General features: G+C 35.6%; 8 protein-coding genes and 1 long non-coding RNA gene across 9 annotated transcripts; 3 read left to right on the top strand and 6 right to left on the bottom strand.

Annotated features, from left to right (window-relative positions):
* Window positions 1-123: 123 nt before the first annotated feature.
* LOC104722575 (E3 ubiquitin-protein ligase APD1-like) lies at window positions 124-1,097 on the bottom strand. The gene is made up of 3 exons (XM_010440769.2): window positions 901-1,097; window positions 744-813; window positions 124-639 (listed from the first exon to the last, which is right to left on the bottom strand). Exons 1-3 carry the CDS (start codon window positions 973-975, stop codon window positions 272-274), a joined length of 513 nt encoding a protein of 170 aa, XP_010439071.1. The 5' UTR covers window positions 976-1,097; the 3' UTR covers window positions 124-271.
* Window positions 1,098-1,726: 629 nt separating this feature from the next.
* Window positions 1,727-2,543, top strand: LOC104722574 (F-box protein GID2). The gene has a single exon (XM_010440768.3). It carries the CDS (start codon window positions 1,861-1,863, stop codon window positions 2,299-2,301), a length of 441 nt encoding a protein of 146 aa, XP_010439070.1. The 5' UTR covers window positions 1,727-1,860; the 3' UTR covers window positions 2,302-2,543.
* A 416-nt stretch (window positions 2,544-2,959) lies between these two features.
* Window positions 2,960-4,629, top strand: LOC104722573 (3-oxo-Delta(4,5)-steroid 5-beta-reductase). The gene is made up of 2 exons (XM_019232800.2): window positions 2,960-3,282; window positions 3,377-4,629. Exons 1-2 carry the CDS (start codon window positions 3,244-3,246, stop codon window positions 4,502-4,504), a joined length of 1,167 nt encoding a protein of 388 aa, XP_019088345.1. The 5' UTR covers window positions 2,960-3,243; the 3' UTR covers window positions 4,505-4,629.
* Window positions 4,630-5,084: 455 nt separating this feature from the next.
* On the bottom strand, window positions 5,085-7,475 carry LOC104722572 (acyl-CoA-binding domain-containing protein 3). Its single transcript, XM_010440767.3, has 4 exons — window positions 6,124-7,475; window positions 5,709-5,811; window positions 5,497-5,607; window positions 5,085-5,411 (listed from the first exon to the last, which is right to left on the bottom strand). Exons 1-4 carry the CDS (start codon window positions 7,086-7,088, stop codon window positions 5,388-5,390), a joined length of 1,203 nt encoding a protein of 400 aa, XP_010439069.1. The 5' UTR covers window positions 7,089-7,475; the 3' UTR covers window positions 5,085-5,387.
* A 1,327-nt stretch (window positions 7,476-8,802) lies between these two features.
* On the bottom strand, window positions 8,803-10,305 carry LOC147933763 (uncharacterized). The gene is made up of 2 exons (XR_015572121.1): window positions 10,170-10,305; window positions 8,803-10,017 (listed from the first exon to the last, which is right to left on the bottom strand). It is a non-coding gene; the product is annotated as an uncharacterized LOC147933763 (long non-coding RNA).
* LOC104722571 (putative WRKY transcription factor 7) lies at window positions 8,988-11,113 on the top strand. Its single transcript, XM_010440766.3, has 3 exons — window positions 8,988-9,996; window positions 10,108-10,233; window positions 10,617-11,113. The coding sequence occupies exons 1-3, from the start codon at window positions 9,206-9,208 to the stop codon at window positions 10,777-10,779; spliced, it is 1,080 nt and encodes a 359-aa protein (XP_010439068.1). The 5' UTR covers window positions 8,988-9,205; the 3' UTR covers window positions 10,780-11,113.
* A 523-nt stretch (window positions 11,114-11,636) lies between these two features.
* LOC147933762 (MLO-like protein 13) lies at window positions 11,637-12,687 on the bottom strand (the record flags this gene model as incomplete). Its single annotated transcript, XM_087472317.1, has 5 exons — window positions 11,637-11,874; window positions 11,987-12,047; window positions 12,137-12,204; window positions 12,299-12,505; window positions 12,595-12,687. Coding segments are annotated over 5 exons (606 nt in total), but the record flags the coding sequence as incomplete, so codon positions are not given.
* LOC147933761 (endoglucanase 21-like) lies at window positions 12,670-15,031 on the bottom strand. The gene is made up of 6 exons (XM_087474624.1): window positions 14,546-15,031; window positions 14,098-14,414; window positions 13,559-14,023; window positions 13,328-13,463; window positions 13,064-13,236; window positions 12,670-12,973 (listed from the first exon to the last, which is right to left on the bottom strand). The coding sequence occupies exons 1-6, from the start codon at window positions 14,919-14,921 to the stop codon at window positions 12,704-12,706; spliced, it is 1,737 nt and encodes a 578-aa protein (XP_087330750.1). The 5' UTR covers window positions 14,922-15,031; the 3' UTR covers window positions 12,670-12,703.
* A 4,596-nt stretch (window positions 15,032-19,627) lies between these two features.
* LOC104722568 (uncharacterized) lies at window positions 19,628-20,370 on the bottom strand. The gene has a single exon (XM_010440762.3). The coding sequence runs from the start codon at window positions 20,276-20,278 to the stop codon at window positions 19,811-19,813; it is 468 nt and encodes a 155-aa protein (XP_010439064.2). The 5' UTR covers window positions 20,279-20,370; the 3' UTR covers window positions 19,628-19,810.
* Between the last annotated feature and the right edge of the window lie 1,023 nt (window positions 20,371-21,393).

The raw sequence follows: 21,393 nt of genomic DNA, 5'->3' as shown, positions 1-21,393 counted from the left end.
CGCTAGTGTGTACACTGGCATAGAATCATCTTTGTCTTTGTTTTTTGGTTGTTATAGAGAATTGCATTGTTAAGGTGCACATTGTATGGGATATTGGGAATTGATATCATGGTTTCTTTGTGGTGACACCAAAAACTCAAATCTTTCTTTCACTTGTGTCGTTGAAAACTGAAAACGACACATAATAATAAAACGCAAAGCAAAGGGCGTTTCTTGGAAGTTGGAACCATGAGATCGCAAAATGGTGATTAGGAAAAAGCAACAGCGTTAATCAAACTTTCTTCAACACTAATCTCTTAGATTTGCGTATTACCCTCCGGCAAATCGGACACACCTTACTTTCTTCCGACAATATCTTCTGAGCACAGCCGCGACAAGTGGCAGAGTGACCGCACGGTACGAAAAAACAGTTTCTCCGTTCCTCGAAACAAATGACACACAATGTCGAGTAGTCCACATTATCGTCAGACGAGCTAAACGACGCAGTTTCTACATCTCCTTTCCCCGTAACCTCCGACGGCGTACAAATGGGGACTTCTTCTTGTCTTGCCACCACTGGTAGACTCTCCATGCCATCATCCTCCATGTCACACTCGCTCAGGAATTTCAATATCAAAAATACAATCGTCATTATAGTCCCTAAGAAACAATAACAAATGTAAATTAATTAGCTCTATATGTTATCTAACTTTTTTTAAATTGTCAAGTTTATACAACTATGGGAGATACTATATATATCGTACCCAAAACTGTAATATAAATCAGCACTCTAGCTGTAAATGATAGCTCCAAGTACCATCGAACGAACTCATCCTGCAAAATACAAAGTTACTTGTATAAATGAATCCATGGTTTCGTCAGTTTTGATAAAAAAATTTATCATGTAGGGGTGGTACTCACGTGATCGGATGGTGTCGTGATGGAATTTGAAATACGTAGAAGCTGCAGACATTTTGTGATAGTTGCATCAAACATCTTCAAGAAATAAAAATGATCCAGTGAAGATGGAAATGATATGTATTCATATACCTGAAGTTATATTGGATTTTTTCTTGTTTGCATTGATAGAGAGCATTAATAAACAAATGAATTCTTGATTAATTCCAAGCATTTGTCATAAATCTTGACAGTGTATATATAGTAGATTGTGTCAAAATTAGACTCGTCGTGCAATCCATATATACATTCTTAATTTGATCAGATTAAGAGGGAAAATACAAGTTGCTAACACCCAAAAAAAAGAAGATAACTCCAAACTATGATTTTAATATTTAAAAGAAAAAAAAAAAGAACAATTCAAGTGGGAAATGAAAAGGTCCCCAAATGATTCACTCTGTTTAGTCCGAAACGACGAATTCTTTTACGTGATGCTAAATAGCCAGTAGCTGCAAACAAATAAGATTAGAAAATGGACCATCCCTTCTAATCTGATTAGAAAAATGGACAAATAAGAATAGCCAGTAGCTGCAAACAAACAAACACAGTTTGGCTTATCTGATCATTGACAACATAATCATCCCTAAACAGGTCTCTTCTGGCACATTCATTAGATAAATGAAATTTTTTTGATGAGAACTCTTTTTAATGTAGTAGTGGTTAAAAGAATGAAGAGAAAGAAAGAAAAAAACATTTAAGAACACACCAAAAGACTCCAAAACAGCTGTGAGGGGTAAAATCGTCATTTTGATATTAAAAAAAAAAGCATTTTTTTTAATCATCTTTGTCGTCTTCGAAAATACTCAAAGAGCATCTGAGAAACCCAATCTCTCATCTTCTCCAATTCCATACTTTTATTTTTTTTTCATCTCTCCTCTCAAACTCAATCGAACAAGTTTCGATCTTTTTAATCAAGTCCTCCACATGAAGCGCTCTGCTATCGATGATGCTCAGAACGAGAAGAACAAGAAGATGAAGAGTACAACAACAGAGGAAGAAGGACAAGGCTCAGAAATCGGATTCTCGAATTTAGACGAGAATCTAGTGTACGAGGTGTTGAAGCACGTTGACGCAAGGACCTTGGCTCTGTCTTCTTGCGTTAGCAAGATCTGGCACAAGACTGCACAGGACGAGCGGCTTTGGGAGCTGATCTGTACGCGTCACTGGGCTAACATCGGCTGCGGCCAAAACCAGCTGAGGTTCGTGGTCTTGGCTCTCGGTGGTTTCAGAAGACTCCACTCGCGTTACCTATGGCCACTCTCTAGTCCTAATCCCCGTGCTAGAGTCGGTAAGGATGAGCTCAAACTCTCCCTTTCTCTTCTCTCCATTCAATACTACGAGAAGATGAGTTTTACTAAGAGATGAAATCTCTCCTAAACTCTAATTAAATCTACTTCTAATTACTCCAGCATATGAGTTCTTCTTAGTGTTTGGTTTCATCTCATGTGTATTTTGGAGTTTGGTTAGAAATTGATAAGTGTGATGTGATGTGATGCGATGCTCAAAGCTGGCAAGAATATTGTTGTATCCATAAGCCAGACTGTCAGAAACTGTTATGTTCTGTAATAATAGAGGATAATGTTTGATGAGTTTAATACTTTCTTTAATCGGATCTGTTTAAGTAGACTAATACTGGTATCAAATATGATTCGATTTTGTTCAATTGTTTTTGTCGTGAGGGACAATGGTTGTAATAAAATCGATTCAGGACATACATGTGAACAGAACATTCAACACTTCACGCAAAACCGGATACAATGTCAATCTATGTAATGTTGCTCTCTTTTTTTCCGGTGGACACATATCTCCATTGTGGTTTAATTACGCTATTACTTGCGATTATAAGCCTTTAATTTCGTCTGGTTGTGTGAATTTGAGTGATAGCTAGACATCAACACCATCATCGTGTAACCACCATCCTCCTTATTCGAACCAAAAATCATTTTATGGCTGCAACCACTTTTGTCATTTTCTTATTTGATTGATCTTGTTATAAAGTGATGGCTATAGTACTTTGTGCGGTGTGTTATATGAAGTTTGTAAACAAACTCCAGTAAATTACATAGAACACAATAAACCATTTTTATGTCGGCATACCATAAATAACAAAAGTAGATTAGTGCAAAAGAAAAAGGTAGATTTTGTAAGATGATGACGGGTTTAGCTAATAACAAGATATTTTTCCCTTTATAAAATGACAATAACTCAAAAAAAAAAAGACAACCCCACACGGCTCTCTTAGCCACGACCATAACTCAAAACACAAACACCTCTTCAGCCTTTTTCTAAAATCAGAAAAATCGAGAAATGAGTTGGTGGTGGGCTGGTGCCATCGGAGCTGCCAAGGTAAAAAATTCAACTCCATCCCTGAATCATCCGATCTTCATCTTCTTAATTGATGACGTAGTCACTGATCTTCTCTTCTTTTGTATTCTCGCAGAAGAAACTCGACGAAGATGAGCCAACGCAAAGCTACGAAAGCGTCGCTCTCATCATCGGCGTCACAGGAATCGTCGGAAACAGCTTGGCAGAGATCCTCCCTCTTTCCGACACACCCGGCGGTCCCTGGAAAGTCTACGGCGTCGCTCGCCGTCCTCGCCCCAGCTGGAACGCCGATCATCCGATCGATTACATCCAGTGCGATGTCTCCAACGCAGACGACGCAAGATCCAAGCTTTCCCCTTTAACCGACGTCACACACGTCTTCTATGTCACCTGGACCAACCGCGAATCCGAGACCGAGAACTGCCAAGCTAACGGCTCAATGCTCCGCAACGTCCTCCAAGCGATTGTCCCACACGCGCCTAATCTCCGCCACGTTTGTCTCCAGACGGGGACGAAGCACTACCTCGGACCTTTCACCAACGTCGACGGACCTCACCACGATCCGCCGTTTACAGAGGATATGCCGAGATTGCAGATCCAGAATTTTTACTACACTCAAGAGGATGTTCTGTTCGAAGAGATCAAGAAGAAGGAAGGTGTTACTTGGTCGATACATAGACCGAACATGATCTTTGGGTTCTCTCCTTACAGTTTGATGAACATAGTGGGGACTCTTTGTGTTTATGCTGCCATCTGTAAGCATGAAGGGTCTCCGTTGATGTTTCCTGGGAGCAAGAAAGCGTGGGAAGGGTTCATGACGGCTTCGGACGCGGATTTGATTGCTGAGCAGCAGATTTGGGCGGCGGTTGATCCCTATGCGAAGAACGAGGCGTTTAACTGTAACAATGCTGACATCTTCAAGTGGAAGCATCTGTGGAAGATTCTTGCTGAGCAGTTTGGGATTGAGGAGTATGGATTTGAGGAAGGGAAGAATTTGGGGTTGGTGGAGATGATGAAAGGGAAAGAGAGAGTGTGGGAGGAGATGGTTAAGGAGAATCAGTTGCTGGAGAAGAAGCTTGACGAGGTTGGTGTGTGGTGGTTTGCTGATGTTATACTTGGAGTTGAAGGAATGATTGATAGTATGAACAAGAGTAAGGAACATGGTTTCCTTGGTTTTAGGAACTCCAACAACTCTTTTATCTCTTGGATTGATAAGTACAAGGCTTTTAAGATCGTTCCTTGATTCCAACCAAACATACTTTGGATAGTTTCTCTGGTTTCATGTTTTATGCTTCTCCCAAAATCTCAGTTCGTTGTTGTCTTCTAAAAAATGAAATAAAAGCGGATTCGCCCTTTTCTGTTTTTGAATATTCTTCCATCTCTAGTCTTGTAAACCATTTTGGTTGCTTTTTGGAAAAGCTATACTCTTTTGGGATACTTTTCAGTTTACAAATATCATTACAAGTTGTACTGAAAGATATTGGACAATGTTGTGCTAGTCTTAAGGTGAAAGAGCTGTAAGGCTAATGGGAAACACGCCAGGTTCTGTGTTTTACTCCAATACTCTGCTATGGTTCCATAAGTGGTGTGTTTTTTTGGTCGTCTTGTGAAGTTGTTAATTGGTCGAAACGCACATAACAAGGTACCATAATTAGAGACGCTAGCTGTGAGAAGACTTCACATGGACTTATCTCAACTCTCTATCTCTCTCTTTTGTAAGTAAGAAAGCTTTGCTTATCTTGAAAGGAGTATTGATGCTAGGACCAATGAATTATGAATTCGGTAGTCTGGTGCGTAAAATCAAAACAATGGCAAGTACTAGGAGGATAGAACAACCTTTGCTTGATTCATAAATCATAGGTCTTAGCATTATCAATGCACTAGAAATCAACCAATCCTTGCGCACATATATATACGTATATATTAAATACTTGAGTGACTTGTGTTTCTTTCAACTCCTTCAACCGAAAGGATCGAATGAAAAGCCTAAACCATTGGGTGAGGATAATGTATTATGCATACACTCTCCACAACCCAAGTTGCACCTAACAATACTTATATGCAAAAGAATAGATTTGCCTTTGTTTCCCAAAGACCCTCCCTCCTTCAAGCCTCGCCTGCTTAACTTAGCCACTGGTTTCACCTTTCCCCTGAAACAATTTGTAATTAAGACGGGTTAGCTTGCAGTTAGCAAAAGAAAAGATATTAGGAAATCGCTGACACTGAGGGGAATACCATTTTTCTGGATTCATCAACAGCAGTTGTGTCTAAGTTGGTAGGATCTTCTAATGACCCTGAATTAGGAGGTAAGCAAAGAGAGGTTTCAATTTCTGACATCTTCCCTACCTGTTGAGAGAGATCAAGTCAAAGCTTATCAAATCACAAAAGCCATTTAAAGGATATCCAGACAATTTTCAAACTAAACACTCTAAGATAAAACAACTCACAGTATGACCAGTCATCAAACCAGGGACCTCCTTTGAGACAAGTGCAAGATACTGCTCCATCGCATCTTCTTGACTCATGTTTCCAAGTTTTTGCCAAGCATTCCTGGTACAAAGTAAAGCACTATTTGTTACTCCACATAGAAGTTGTTTTAAAACTGCCATAAAGCAACCAAGCTATAGACCAATGGCTTAAATCAGACAATTGCTGCTGATTCTGTCTTTATTAGATGATCAGGTACCTTTCAAAGAATTATCTTTTCTACAAAACTCTACGATACAGAATTATATCCCTAACCACCTAACCATTTTCAATCTTTACACTCACAAAGTTATCTCCTTTATGACGTTTCAAATCATCAGTTACCAAGCTGAGTTGCATAGAAAACGATTCAGAACAATGGAAAAAGTATGATACCATTTGGCACGAGCAGAGACCATGACGGCCATAGGTTGTGGCTCTCGGCATGGCCCTTCAGTGGCGATCTTGTGAAGTCCGTACAAGTCCATCTTGGACTCAGCACCAATATCTTCCGATTTCCCGGATTCTTCCAAAAGATTTGCAGCAGCCGCAAAGGATTTCTCCAATTCACTCCTCTCAATTCCTTCCCAATCATCATCATCATCATCATCGTCTTCTTCAATACTCAATTCCTCTTTCTCTTCATCATCTCCTTCACCTTTAGTATCAATCTCTGTTTCTGCCACCGTATTAGTCTCTTCAACCCTAACCTCATCCTCAACTTCAGCGACTACGACATCTCCTCTACTTTCTTCGTTTTCTACGCAACCACTTCTTCCTAATTCTGTTGATTCGCTTCGATCCTCTTGTTCTTGAAGCACAATCTTCTCCTCCGGCGAAACAGAACCACTGGACTCGTCAGCTTCTTCGAGTTCAGGACCGATTTCTTCCGCCGCCGAGTCACTCTTTTCTACCTGAACTCCACGACTAGTCATCTCCTCCTCGACGATCGCATTAGTTTCCGGCGAGAGAACCGCCGTGGACTCAGCTTCGGCGGTTGAAAAAGCCACCAGTTCCTCTTCGCGGTCTTTACGGGTTTCAGCGTTTCCCGTAGCCGCATCCTCGACTTCACCAACTCCATCAGCTCCGTTTACAAAGCGAACGACAAGCTCCACATTCTCATCTGCTAGATTCATCTCGGTCTCCATCACTCGAGCATCCATCTTCTTGACAGAAAGAACCTCCTCCTCTGTCTCAAACTCACCACCGACACCGATGATCTCAGGCTTCTCCGACGACTGATCATCGGAACTCGGATCGTTTCCTCCTAAGTCGTTAGCAGAAGAGACGAGATTAGCAAGAAGGAAAGAACAGAAGAGAGCAAGAAGAGCCGTGAGAAGCATCTCAAAGAAAAACTCCATGATTGTGTTTGTGTGGGTTAAAGAAAAAGGGAAAGTAAGATACTTAGGATCTGACAAGGAAGGTAGAAGAATGTAATAAATACAAGTAGTACTGTATATGGTTTTTTTTTTTTTTTTTTTTTTTTAAGAAAGGAGGAAAGAAGAAGAGATGAAAAAGGAATAAATAAGAGAGAAGAAGGAGAGAGCATATTCTTGAAGAAGGAGGCGCTTTATAGTTTATACCACAAAGACTCATAGAGGCGGGTCCGTCTCTCTCAACGCCCAACCGCTATGACTTTGCTCCTGCTGACTTGGCTCTTTCGGTTTTTATGCTTATCTTCTTCTTCTTCTCTCCACCTCACCACCCCCCCCCCCCCCCCCCCGGGCTTTTATGAACATTAATTTTCTAAATCTTGCTTGGAATGGATGGTGTTGTGAAATTTTGCCCAAAAAAAAATAAAGAAAAAGACTAAAGAGAGACAAAAGAAACGTTCATTTCATTTAACACACAAACCACTTTGAAGGCTTTAATGATGCCTAGATTTGAATGTTATACATATACTAATTAACAAGAAGAATATTAAAAAAAAAAAAAAAGAGATTAGGTTTGGTGTTACAACTTACAACTAAGAAGTGAATGATTTATACTCCCTCCATTTTAAAATATAAGATGTTTTAGAAAAGTTTTTTTTTTCATAATATAGGATGTTTTCAAGTTTCTATGCAATTTTTAGATTAGTTTAGTATTTTATATTATGCAGTATTGTTTCTGATTGGTTGAATTTGTTAAAAAGTAAAGACTTCTTAATCTGCGTGCATTAGTTAAAATATTATATATTTTTTTGAAACGGAGGAAGTACTATATAAATAGATTTTTTTGATTTGGTTTTTTTCTTTCCAATTATGCAAGTGGCCAAGTGGGGTTCAAAAGTTTTTATTTTGTGTGCTATAACAACCAAACATTGGGCCTAAATTATATAACGAGACTAAGGAGTAAGGCCCATACGAACATTCATAACTTTTTAGCATAACATATTTTTTCACTGTCTTCTTCTACCCAACTCAGACACACACATCCATGATGACTAAACCCAGTCGATAAGTTCTGTTGTAGTGACCGAACCAGAATCATATTCATGACACTCGTCATTTATTTGGCTCAATCATATATATATATCTGGTTTATTAGTAGCAGTACTATGACAATTTGTAAATACATAAAACTAAAACCATAAACTTGACCCAGAATTAAGATAAGAAAATTATACATGTGATAAACATACATATATTAAACTAACGCTGAAACAACATCACCTATCTTCATTATACATGTGATGCATGTACTATTATTAAACATAAATACATCTACTTATTAAATTGAATACAAAACTATAATCAAGTTTGTGTAGCGAGACAATCATTTTTTTAGTAAAGATAATTCTTTCTTTTTTTTTTGTCTAATGACTTTATTAAAAATAGAAAAGCAAAATAATCTTTACCAAAACTCCATAATTAAAGTAAAAAAAAAAAAAAAAAGACATGATTTGTGCAAAATTTACTTTAAATTCAAATGGTTCATCTTTTTAAATTTCAATTTCAATAGGGCACAACAAAAGTCTCCTTTTGTTTTTTGTTTAAATCCTCCTTTATAATAATCAGAGTTGAATCTGACTATGAACATGTAAATATAGTAGTATATTGTAATTGTACTAGATATAATTAGACTCAAAATTAATAATAAAAAAAATATCTAGATTTTTTTTTTCTTTCCGAATAATTCAAGTAATTGGAGCTCCACTGGTTTTTCCAATTTAAAATCATTGACGTTGAGAGTGTCAAAATGCTTGACAAAATTCTCACACGTGTAGCTCTATGATTGGTAGTCTATTTGACTGATGCACTATCTCCTTAATAAAAGATAGAGATAGAAAGAGAAAGAAACGCATATGGTTGACTCTCTCCTCTCTTTCACTCTCTTCAATCTTCATCATCATCTTCTTCAAACCAAACACAACTTACAAGGAAACTGTTGTTTGAATCTGTGTCTATTTAAAAACACATCTCCTTTGACCTTTTTTTTTTTTAAACGAGTAGTATAAAAAAGTGGTTTGTTACGTTGTCTTTGATTTTTAATATATATGGCGGTGGAGCTGATGATGAGCAGCAGCAGCAGCTACGGCGCCGGAGGTAAAGGAGACAGTTTCCCTTCAATCTCCGCTAAATTGGAAGAAGACACAGCTCTCAGAGAAGCTGCTTCCGCGGGGATTCACGGCGTTGAGGAGTTTCTCAAACTCATCGGTCAAAGCCATCAGACGGAGGAGATAACGGCGGTGACTGACGTGGCTGTTAACAGCTTCAAGAAGATGATTTCTCTTCTCGGCAGATCTAGAACCGGACACGCTAGATTCAGACGAGCCCCCACCACCACCACCGCGACGACACAGACGCCGTTTATTAAGCAAACGACGGTGGTGGAAGAAGAAGCGCAGGAGGAGAAGAAGCCAGAGATAACCGCCGTATTTGCGAAACAGAAAACAGAGCAATATCACGGCGGTGGATCTGCGTTTAGAGTTTATTGCCCTACTCCGATTCATCGACGTCCTCCTCTATCTCACAGCAATCAGAGTCAAACAAAGAACGGTTCGTCTTCTTCGTCTCCTCCGATACTAGCTAACGGAGGACCACCACCACAACCACCGTCAACGATAAACTTCGCTCCGTCACAACCTGTCTCAGCGACCAACTCATTCATGCCTTCTCATAGCCATAGGTGTGAAACCGAGAGTACTCATATGTCATCAGGATTCGAGTTCACTAACCCATCTCATCTCTCTGGTTCGAGAGGTAAACCTCCTTTATCAGCATCAGCTTCGTTGAAGAGAAGATGTAACTCATCTCCCTCCAGCCGTTGTCATTGTTCCAAGAAAAGGTTTTGGTTTCGATCCCAAATCTAAAGATTGAAACTTTACTAAGTATTAGTAAAGATCTAAATCTAAAGATTGAAGCTTTATTTTAATGGTGTTATAACAAAAAAAATCAGGAAATCAAGAGTCAAAAGAGTGATTAGAGTTCCAGCAGTAAGCAGGAAAATGGCTGACATACCATCAGACGAGTTCTCATGGCGAAAGTATGGTCAGAAACCAATCAAAGGCTCTCCTCATCCTCGGTTAGTAGTAGTCCTTGTTCATTTTTTGTATGATCGATCTACTTGACTACTTCACAGTTCACATATAGTAACATCACTTCATTCAACATACAAAATCTCTATTATAGGATTTGATTACAAAACTACGCAACTTGTGTATTGTCAATATTATTGCCAGATAAAAAAAATTGAAATGTATTTTTTTTCTTATATCGGTTGTACCAAACGTGTCGTCTAGTAGTAGTGGTGGGTTCAGTTTCACGCTCTTTTTGACTTGTTGTTTCCTAGAAACATTTTTTAAAAATTTAATACAAAGCGAAGTTTGAGTTGACTCGTGATTATTAATTAGAACTGCTGATGGACTCGGTGGTGAATTGATTGATGATAATATTTTACATTCACAGGGGATATTACAAGTGCAGCAGTGTAAGAGGGTGTCCGGCGCGTAAGCATGTGGAGCGTGCACTGGACGATGCGATGATGCTTATCGTGACGTACGAAGGAGTCCACAACCATGCTTTGGTGCTCGAGACGACGACGACGACGCATCATGACAAAACTCTTTAATTCTGGTCGTTGCCGTTCAGAGTTTGAAAGCAAGTGTGTGTGTGTGTGACCACTAAATCCAGATTAGTCAACGACAGAGTGGGCCTGCACTGCACTTCTTTATTCTTTTTCTTTTTTTTTTTCTTTTTTATATAAATTTTTATTGAAAGACAACATTTTGAGAAAGCTTTTTGCTTTATCTTTCCTTTAATTGAAGAGAAAAAAAAATAGAGGAAGGGGAAAGATAAAGACGAGAGAGGAACGTTGTGGATCTCGGTGGAAGTTGAATCATGTGAATGTCCTTTTCTGTTTATTTACTTCTAGGATTAATATATTAAACACTATTTTAGTCCAATTTTGTTTTTTTTGACAACAGCTTACAAAATTTACAAAATTGACTCAAAAGTATTACAATTCTGTTTCTTCATTTATTTTTGGAACGAACATTTTTTAAATTATTCAAAATTGAAAAGCCTTGCCACAAAATTCTTCATGCATTCACATTAAACCAGAAAAAAAAATCTTTCTGCAAACTATAGTCTTTTTCGGATTGAACTGAGTTAAATATGCTTTGTTTGTGAATTTTTCTAGGTCACAAAAAATCGGATACAGTTATGAAAATAAATAAAACCTGGTGATTTTTCCCTTATTAGAAATCAATCAATTGAATACAATCTCAATTATTTGAATGCTTTTTTTTCTTTTTCTTTTTTAGTTTATATGTACAAAACAATAGTAGTTCATTGTATATTATTGTCTGTCTGCAAAATAAAGCAGTTCAGTGTGTCCTATCAGCTAACAGCATCAATCAAGACAACTAAAGAGAGATATAGACACTTGTAGTAGCCTCAAAAGTAGAAAGAAACATTTGGCGGAAATAACGAATTAAGGGATCTTTATTGGACTTATATTTGGATTAAGACACCATTTGAAACTTAATTATGGGTTTTCACTTTCCATGACTTGGACATTAAACGATTCAGGAGTCGTAGGTTGCATCTCTATCCTATGAGCCTCGCTCGTGGATTCACCTCTGTTCCTCGAATCTTCTAGCCATCCTTCCAGTGTGGACTGTACTAAATTGTCGAATATCCCTTTCTTGAATTTGCTACCCATCTTTTTTTATAATCAAACCAAAAACACATAAAAATTGATTCAAACTTTTGTTAGTTTTGGTGTATGCATGTATATAGCTAGGCATATGGGTGGGTCATATGTATACACTTACCTGTGTGACAAGGGCATATAACGGTAACGTGCTGTAACTGCAAAGCACTTGGACTAACACTCTGAATGAACAAAGAGTCCATTAGATCAAACCAAATAGTAAACCTTTTAAGCTTTGCTAATTAGACTTAAAAAGTACACATATTATTACCCCATGACGAGCCTTGGGATAAGGAAGCCTAGTTTCTCCATGATACATGAATGTATTCCGTATGTGAACTGATGATAACGATTGAGAAATCGTAAATAAGAATGTGATTGTTTCAAATATTGAAGAAGCTAGTGAAGCTGATCAGGGTTGAAAGAGAAGTACCAAAATCCAGAAGAAGAAAGCAATCTCAAATGAATTCTGAAAGAGGATGAAGTGGATGAGTTGGAGAACTATGCCTGGCCTATGGAACCAAAAGAGTTCATCAGAAGGTGTGATCACTGCTTCTTCCGCGCGGCTTCGCTTCTCGGAAACATCTAGAGCTAAGCTACTTATTATATATTCCAATTTGGCACCCACCATTAGTAACAGCTGCATGTTTTGAAACACTTATATTTAACCATTCAAAAAGATAAAATGAGATCAAAAGTAACAAAAATTCTTTAATTATAAGAACTTACAATCAAAGGCAAGAAAGACAACCAGAAGTAGGTGTTCCATCCTCCTACATTCAGCAGCAAAAAGACGACGACAAAGAGCCAGAGATACCAACTTTATATTTATAGATGATCACATCAACAAAATAGGTGTCAGACAAAACTGATCTATAAGCCGAACGTCGTGGAACCCATCATGCTTGTCTGGTCCAGCAACCATTGCTCCTTTGATAATGTTTGGGTTATCTTTTTTGCTCTTTTCCCATTTCGATCCTCCTGTGCAGCTTTCTTTCATGTTCCGTGGAATGGAAGCTCCTCTATGATGCACTTGTTTCGGGTACCGTTGGCCAAAACCCACAACATAACTCATCTTCCGAGGGTTTTTACCAAGTATGTAATCAATCTACCAAAAACAAAAAAAAAAAAACACAAAGTTCCATCAGATAAAGATCCTTAAAAGCTTGTTTGTTTTCCTTCATTTTGTAAGGCATACCTGCGATCTTGAAAAGTTGCGTAGGTATTCATTAGTATAGAAGTAAGGGCCACAGTACCATCCAGGAGTATCAGCAGCCTCTAAATAATCACTGTATAGCGCCGCTAAGAAAGCCGCATTTGCAGCATACTGTAGAGGCTGTGGATCTCCATGGTTTAACTGGATCAAACCTCCTGTAGAGATGACATAGTAACGTTACAATTACTTTTTTCAACATTTCTCATAAAGTTTAAGGTAAAAAAAAAAAAAAAGCAGACAACTCACCCTTTGTTCTCTTAAATTTGTTGAAATCTGGTAAGTAAGAGCACATAACTCTGCCTGTTTGGTTATGAAATGCGCTTAAAATTTCTTCGTATGGATATCCAGGGCTCAGAAACAGCCTCATCCGGGTTAACAGCAACTTAGAAACAAAGCACATAAATACAGAAACTAAGCTATTGGCTATAATAACTCCAAAAAACAGAACTAAGAATGTCTCAAAGAGTAGTAACTAACCTGAGCCCCTGGAAGCTTGTTGTCCCAGCTAAATACACCATAATAAGAGCTATTTCCGAAGGCACCAGCACTCTCGGCAATAGCGCGAGTGGTAACGTCACTAAGGTAGGTTACATTTCCAGTAGCATAATACAACCAAGCCCCACCCCATATACGGTCATCCCAAAACAGGGTAGAGTTATAAAATTTGCTAGAGTCTTTATCAGGTGTGCTGTAGCTACCATTGCTAAAAGTTGCAAACTTATAGAGCGTCTTAGCACCGTGAACAAGCTTTTTCGAATATAATCTGTTGTCTTTGAATACAATGGACGCAGAGGCCAGAGCAGCTGCCATCTCTGCAGCAAGATCCGAGCAGCCACTGTAGCATTGAGATACAGTCCTTTTATAATCAATGTCCTCAGGACGCATCCAGCAGTTATGGTCATTATGCTTATCATTTCCTCCACCAGTACTCCCTAATCCGACCTGTGAAAAGAAAAACAAACGTTTAAACGCACAAGTATGATTTACAAGTGGGCTAAAAAAAATATGTTCTTCACCTGTTCCACAATAACATTGATAGTATCAGCACTACTATTAAAAGTCTTGAGAAAGTAGTCAGTTCCCCATTTGATGAGTTCTTTAACATGGTTGAGCTCGCCAGCTGCTTCATACTTTGCACTGTATTCAATTACACTCCAGCTCAACATGGTCATAGCATAAGACATAGGGAAGTTGAATTTGATAGTATCTCCAGCATCATAGTAGCCTCCTACCAAATCTTTGTAGCATTGTCCTGGATCTCCCTTCCCATCTTGAAGACAAGAATCACCCCTCCATGATACGTTATAAATATTTCCCTTTGGAAGTTTCCCAGCTACAAAACATCATCACCATATAAGATATCAAACTCAGACAACAATGATCAATCCTACAAAAAGTTCTTCCATGTGATTCGATGTTGCAGACAGATTTAGTAAGAAAAAGGTTCAAAATTTTAGTGCTTACACTGTTGAGCATTGAAGAACATGAGAGCTTGGTTGAGAGCGAGTGTGTAATTATCCGGTGATGGTGGCTTGTGTGTGTGGCGTGGCACAGTTTTAACGATCAAAGTTATGAATCCAGAGATAAACGCGGTTACTACAATGATTCCAAGAGTCCAGAGAAAGATCTTGCGGCTGACTAAGATACATCCGAGATCGACGTACTTCTTCTTCTTGAGCACCTTCGGTCCGAGTAGCCAGCTCTGTTGTGTTTCGTCAAGAGGCCGTGACAGAGCCGCACGGTCGAGGTCTTGTAGGTTTCGACTACGACGATCTTCGTCGATGACAGAGTCCGCCGCATTGATCTCCAAAGGACCACCCCAAGGATCACGTCCGTACATAGTGATCAGAGTCTTAAGCCGATGAGATTTGTCTTAATTGTTAAGAGAAGGAAGAGGAAGAGAGAGCTTTTGAGTGTGGTTTTAGGGTAATTGTCTGATGTGGAAAGTGCAAAGTTACATAAACTGATAAATGTGTTATGTGTATGTTTTTACCCATTAGTGGCGACGTGGCATTCATTCGGTCGTCCATTGGATTTTATGTCTTTTTTACGATTTTGTTTTTTATAATACTTTCATATAAATGTAATTTTTGGTTTTTGGTGGTCGGCCCATTTTACTTTTGGGGAAATGTATTAACGTCACAAAACCAATTAGGTGAGAAATAAATAAATAATGACTCTCCTCCATTGCAGAAGAATTTTTGTCAAGTTGGCCACTTTTGCTTTTATGATTGGGTTAGTGGGTAATTCATTTATGTCATAAACCAATTGGGTGAAATTTATGCTATAATGAAAACTTCAAAATATCTATACATACATTTTTTAAGACATTTAAGAAAAAATTCTTGAAGTTCACACTTATTTACAGGCATGTCATTGACAATAAATATTTTTAATTTTAATTTATAAAATGAAATTTAAAACCAAAATTTTGTGCAGAACAAAATTCCTAAAATATTTCCTTAATCAATCAACGACTAATTACAATATCTCATTAAATATTTGTTTTGTAAAATTCCTAAATATTTCCTAAAATATTTCCTTAATTCACTACAATATTTAATGAAAACAATAAAAATGTATGCGCAAATCCCAAATTAATCTTTACGTCAATACATATTTGTTCATTTTATCTGCAAAAAAAAAAGGGAAAATAAAAAGAATTATCATATTTCATAACTTATTTTTGAATCATATGTAAACAATTCTAAAATTGAGATATTTTGAAGATAATGTATACTTGATTAGCAAGATTTTTGATACTATATTTTTTTTGCATTTTCGTTATTTGGATTTTGAAAAACGTGCATGTTGTACTTAAGCAAAAAAGAAAAATGGTATTTGGATATCTAGCGGGATGAGTTTGGGTATTAATATAAATTAAAAATTATTTTATTAATTGTTAGTAAATCATCAGTTCATTATTTTGTTAACACCATCGATGTTTGAATAGGTATATCTAATTAAGTTTATTAAATTACGATTATGTAAAATAAACAAACATTACTACGATATACCACATGTTATATTCTGAATTTGACAATTTAAACCGGTAAACCTAAATTTTTAAACCAGTAAACCTATATAATATATAGATATAAGGGAGATATATATTTAAAATTTACAAAACATTAGTCATATATATAGTTAATCTATTTAAAAAATTACATTTTTATTTTACTTTTAAAAATACTAGTATGTCGGCCCGTGCGTTACCGCACGGGAAAGTGAAAAGTTAAATGATTAACATTTTTTTTTCCACATTTCGAGTGAAAACTTTATGGTAATTATTTAACTGCATAATATAAAAGTCATAAATAATGACTAAAATGAATCAACCAAATTAGTTAAATAAAATATTTATTGTATAATAAAAATGAAAAATCGATTCAGCAACAATAAGATAATAATGTTAAAGATATATAAATATAGGTTTACTGAATCATACTCAGATAATCAATTTTGAAAGATATTCACATAAAACAATTAAATCATTATTCTATCAAAATTTATAAAAAATAATAAAAGTATCAGAGAGAAAAAAGTTCATAGCTGCAACTGCAACCAACCTAGTTGACTAAAAAGATAAATCTATGAAAAATCTTAATTAATTACCTAAATTAATACTTGGAAGAGATAATCAATAAGAGTTAGATGGAAAACGACACCAAACAAAAGTTAGATGAATAAATCAATAAATAAAACAATCCAAATTTTTAACAAAGATGAGTGAATCAATGTTGATTAATAAATTGAAAGAAAATAATACTCAGAATTTTTAAATTTGGAGGTGTTAAACAATACTCAAAAAACAAAAAATCTTTTCAAGGTCCATAAATATATATATATATATATAAACAAAGAGTTGCGAAAACTAACAAATGTGAACATTGAAACTTGGGAGCACGACGAAAAAACACAATTGTTGGATCAAAATATTGTAACTTTTAAGATTATTAACAAATCTAAACAGTTAGAGGAGATAATAAAAACAATCTCATCCGTTATTTTTAAATTGATCTCTAAAAGTGAGTTTGCTGCAATATATAAATATATAAATCTATGAAAAATTAGAAATCACAATCAGTTACCTAGATTAATACTTGGAAAAGATGATCGATGTATGTCTAAATGGAAAACGACACCAAACAAAATTTAGATGAAGGAATCAATAAATAAAACAATCCAAATTTTAACGAAGATGAGTGAATCATGTTGATTAATAAATTAAAAAAAATAATACTCACAATTTTAAAAACTTAGAGGTGTGAAAGAATACTCAAAGAACAAAAACTCTTTTCAAAGTCCATAAAAATCTGTATATATATAAAAACAAAAAGGTGTGAAAACAAAGACGTCTGAAACAAAAATGTGTGAAAAAAATGTGTGAAAACTAACAAGTGCAAACATTGAAAGCTAGAGGTCCGACGAAGAAACACAACTGTTGGATCAAAACATTGCAACTTTATATAAACAAAGAGGTGTAAAATAAAAAGTTGTGCAAACTAACTCGTGCCCACATGGAAAGCTAGAGATGCGACGAAGAAACACAATTGTTGGATCGAAACTTTGTAACTTTTGATATCATTAACAAAGGGTGATATCATTAATAATATAATACCCAATTTTGAAAATTCATAAGAATTTGTATATATATATATAAACAAAAATGTGTGAAAACTAACATTTGCTAATATTGAAAGCTAGAGGTACGACGAAGAAACACAATTGTTGTCTCAAAACATTGCAACTTTATATAAACAAAGAGGTGTAAAACAAATAAGTGTGAAAACTAATGGGTGCCAAAATGAAAAGCTGGGGGTGTGACGAATAAACACAATTGTTGGATCGAAACTTTGCAACTTTTGAGATCATTAACAAAGGGTGAGATCATTAATAATACTCAAAGAACAAAAACTCTTTTCAAAGTCAATAAAAATCTGTATATATATATAAAAACAAAGAGTGTGAAAACAAAAAGGTGTGAAACAAAATTGTATGAAAACTAACAAGTGCAAACATGAAAGTTAGGGGTATGACGAAGAAACACAATTGTAGGATCAAACATTGAAACTTTATATAAATAAAGAGGTATAAAACAAAAAGGTGTGAAAACTAACAGGTGCCAACATGTAAAGCTGGGGGTGTGACAAAAAAACACAATTGTTACACCAAAACTTTGCAACTTTTAAGATTATTAACAAAGGGTGAGATCATTAATAATACTCAAAGAACAAAATCTTTTCAAAGTCCATAAAAATCTGTATATATATATATATATATATAAACAAAGAGGTGTGAAAACATAGAGGTGTGAAACAAAAATGTGTAAAACTTAATAGGTGCGATTTATAAAAGATGGCGGTAAGACGAAGAAACACGAATATTGGAAAAAAAACTTGCAACTATTGAGATCATTAATAATTCTAAACCGTTAGATGAGATAATAAAAACAATCTCATACGTTAGATTAAAGTTGACCCCCAAAAGTGATTTTGCTATTATATATAGATGCTTATTATTATTTTTTGAAAATAGTTCAACGGATGAGATTTTTACATTTATACCATGTTTGTTAAAAAAATTAAATAGGTTAAATAAGTCAATAATAGAACATATATAAAATTATACCATGTTTGTTAAAATTTTTTTGGCTTATGCATAGCTCTAGCATCACAGCATGTCATCATGCCTCTCGTATCTCGGTTTTGGTTTTTCCGGTTACCGTCGCTGAGTGACCACGAGTCGGGTCGTACTCTGGGTGAAGAAGATGGCGTTATTCATATTTTTGACTTTCTGGAGGGTACTGTCCTGCAATAAACTTTATATGTTTGAATGTTATACTCTTTCCCAACTTAATTTAAAAAAAAAAGAAGAAAAAAGAAAAAATTGTGACTGAACAAAAAAAAAACCAAGTACACTCATATTTTGTTCCACCGTATCTAACAGTAATAATAATCTAACTTAAAAAAAATTAACAGGTTCGGTGAAGAAACACTAAGAGGTCATTCGCAACGAAAATATAAAATTACCTTGAATTAGAGATTGATGCTTGTTAGTTAAAAAAACACTTCAATAAAACAATTATTTAGATTTTATTTTATTAACTTGTAAGTTTTGAAAATACTCAGAAAACAATTTTTCGAAATTTGTTTATGTAGTCTAGAAAAGTTTATATATAATAAACAAAGAGGTGTAAAATAAAATGTGTAAAAATTAATAGATGTGAAACATGAAGGTACAACAAATAGGTGTAAGACATAGATGTGTGAAATAAAAAAATGTAAAAATTAATGGATGTGATTTTTGAAACATGGAGGTACAACAAAGAGATGCAAAAATTAAGAGGTGTGATTTTTGAAAGATGAGGATGCGATAAAAAGACACGATTAATAATTTGCAATTGTTAGAGTCATTAATAATTTTAAACCGTTAGATGGAAAAGTAGAACTAATATCATCCGTTGGATTAAAGTTGACACAAAAAAGTGGGTTTGCTATTATATATAGATAGTCCCGCTGTGTACCGTGCGTTAAAACCTAGTACTATAAACAAAAATTGGTTTTTTTCTTTTAGTATTACAACTTTTTAATAATGTTACAAAGTTTTATTATTGCTAAAAAATATGAACTTAAACTAAGAAGATTATTTAATGGGAAGATGCAAAGAAAGATACATGTGAACGATGTTGTGAAATTATTCTCGCTAATCGCTTTCATAAGTGCTCAATCACGGGATGAAACAACGAACTAGACTCGAACTTAACTCAATTACACAACCGAATATTCCCACTGATCTCTTGGCTATAGCTGCAGGTGGATGTGGTTCTGATTCTACAATGGGAACGCCATAAGTTGGATTCGGTACCATGTACTGCTGATAAGACTGGTAGATGCGAAGATCAGATACTTGAGACAACAACAACGGGGTTGTCTCGACGATGGTTTCTTCTTGTTGGTGAGGCAACTGAGTATTATTCCAAGGAAATGCTGATGTCTCTGGCGGACAAAGATTATGAGTCTCATCGAACCAAAACGACAGAGGAGGCGCTGTGGGCTCAACCGCCACCGCTGCTGCCACAGTGGAGGAGTAGTCATAAGAGCAATGGTGATCAGGCTGTGATGGGCTAGCTTGCTTACGTTTCCTCTTCTTTCTTGACCAGAACTTGAGCTTCTTCATTGCTTTCATAACCTTCATTCGGGATTTGGGTAATGCTTAAGGCTTGAGAAAATGGTCACTGCGTTTTGTATCGAAAAGGAGACCAGTTTGTAACCGTTGAAGAACATAAAGTCAATAAAAGTAATTAAAAAAAGCATCATTTGCTGTTCAATCTTTTTTTTTTAGCTTTTTAGGATCTTCAAACTTTGTGACCGTTAAATTATCACTATCTTGAGGCTCCCACAGGCTCTGCCACTAATGACATGTGACATGGCTTTTCCATGTGTACTAAGTTGGTGTCAATACAAGAAATTGTATACGGTCTTCTTGTTTAGCAATCACTACAAAAGATTCAACATCTCTATTATATTATTTAATATATTATTTAAGCAACCCTTTAAATAAATAATCCTAATCCTACACAAATACCACTGTATTTTAATACAAAATATCTTAACAGAATTTTAATATTAATTAGTTGTAACCAGAAAATGTTTATCCACAAAAATAGCAAATAAAACATAACCTATTATGAAGTGTTTCACAAAAAAAAAACTAGAGATAAGTTATTAATGATAGAATTTGGGGTATTTTTTTTTCCAACCAAACATTAATTAAAATATAATTTGGGAAATTTTACCTGATCAATATATATAATTATACATGTAGTAAACGTAATGGATGTTTGGGGATTGATTGCGGTCATTCATATTAAGATTATGACATTTTACATATTATACCTGCTGCCGATATACATAGTCCATCATATGTATTTATTTTATATTATACACAAAAAATAATTAGATCATTCATATATAGATAAAATGTATAAATAATAATTATTTTCCATTAAGAATAAAGCTAAGTTGAACTTAGTCCATCATACGGATGATTATCTAATGTACAAGTAAATTTTTGGCATGTATAGGTAGGTTGCTTCATGACATGGGTATTAGTTCCTTTCTTTCAAAGAAGAACATGTATAATTCACTTGGCAATATGGAAGTACACATCATACATTAACCCATTTGATTGTACTTTGTATTGTCAAATTTGTAGACTGGCAAATCTGATATATTTTTCCTTTGTTATAATGTTCTCTTCCCTTTCTCTTCTAAACGCGTCATACTTGTCATCTCTGTGTTAACAGTCAA

This window comes from Camelina sativa, chromosome 11 (genome assembly GCF_030686135.1).
Source record: "Camelina sativa cultivar CO46 ecotype springtype chromosome 11, ASM3068613v1".
NCBI classification, from domain to species: Eukaryota; Viridiplantae; Streptophyta; class Magnoliopsida; order Brassicales; family Brassicaceae; genus Camelina; species Camelina sativa.
Note: the sequence above shows the minus strand (reverse complement) of the source record. Positions and strands in the feature narration are given on the sequence as shown.

Bases quoted from the DNA above. Each gene is read 5' to 3' on its own strand.
- LOC104722568 (XM_010440762.3), bottom strand. From the start codon at position 20,278: ATGAAGGTTATGAAAGCAATGAAGAAGCTCAAGTTCTGGTCAAGAAAG.
- LOC104722575 (XM_010440769.2), bottom strand. From the start codon at position 975: ATGTTTGATGCAACTATCACAAAATGTCTGCAGCTTCTACGTATTTCA. The intron at 814-900 runs GTGAGTACCACC...TGTATTTTGCAG, and splicing joins TCACGACACCATCCGATCAC to GATGAGTTCGTTCGATGGTA. The intron at 640-743 runs GTACGATATATA...ATTGTTTCTTAG, and splicing joins GATTTATATTACAGTTTTGG to GGACTATAATGACGATTGTA.
- LOC147933761 (XM_087474624.1), bottom strand. From the start codon at position 14,921: ATGTACGGACGTGATCCTTGGGGTGGTCCTTTGGAGATCAATGCGGCG. The intron at 14,415-14,545 runs GTAAGCACTAAA...GATGTTTTGTAG, and splicing joins GTTCTTCAATGCTCAACAGT to CTGGGAAACTTCCAAAGGGA. The intron at 13,237-13,327 runs GTGAGTTGTCTG...TCATCTCTACAG, and splicing joins CAAATTTAAGAGAACAAAGG to GAGGTTTGATCCAGTTAAAC.
- LOC104722574 (XM_010440768.3), top strand. From the start codon at position 1,861: ATGAAGCGCTCTGCTATCGATGATGCTCAGAACGAGAAGAACAAGAAG.
- LOC104722572 (XM_010440767.3), bottom strand. From the start codon at position 7,088: ATGGAGTTTTTCTTTGAGATGCTTCTCACGGCTCTTCTTGCTCTCTTC. The intron at 5,812-6,123 runs GTATCATACTTT...ACTTTGTACCAG, and splicing joins GTCTCTGCTCGTGCCAAATG to GAATGCTTGGCAAAAACTTG. The intron at 5,412-5,496 runs GTATTCCCCTCA...AAATTGTTTCAG, and splicing joins TTGATGAATCCAGAAAAATG to GGGAAAGGTGAAACCAGTGG.
- LOC104722571 (XM_010440766.3), top strand. From the start codon at position 9,206: ATGGCGGTGGAGCTGATGATGAGCAGCAGCAGCAGCTACGGCGCCGGA. The intron at 9,997-10,107 runs GTTTTGGTTTCG...AAAAAAAATCAG, and splicing joins TGTCATTGTTCCAAGAAAAG to GAAATCAAGAGTCAAAAGAG. The intron at 10,234-10,616 runs GTTAGTAGTAGT...TTACATTCACAG, and splicing joins AAAGGCTCTCCTCATCCTCG to GGGATATTACAAGTGCAGCA.
- LOC104722573 (XM_019232800.2), top strand. From the start codon at position 3,244: ATGAGTTGGTGGTGGGCTGGTGCCATCGGAGCTGCCAAG. The intron at 3,283-3,376 runs GTAAAAAATTCA...GTATTCTCGCAG, and splicing joins GTGCCATCGGAGCTGCCAAG to AAGAAACTCGACGAAGATGA.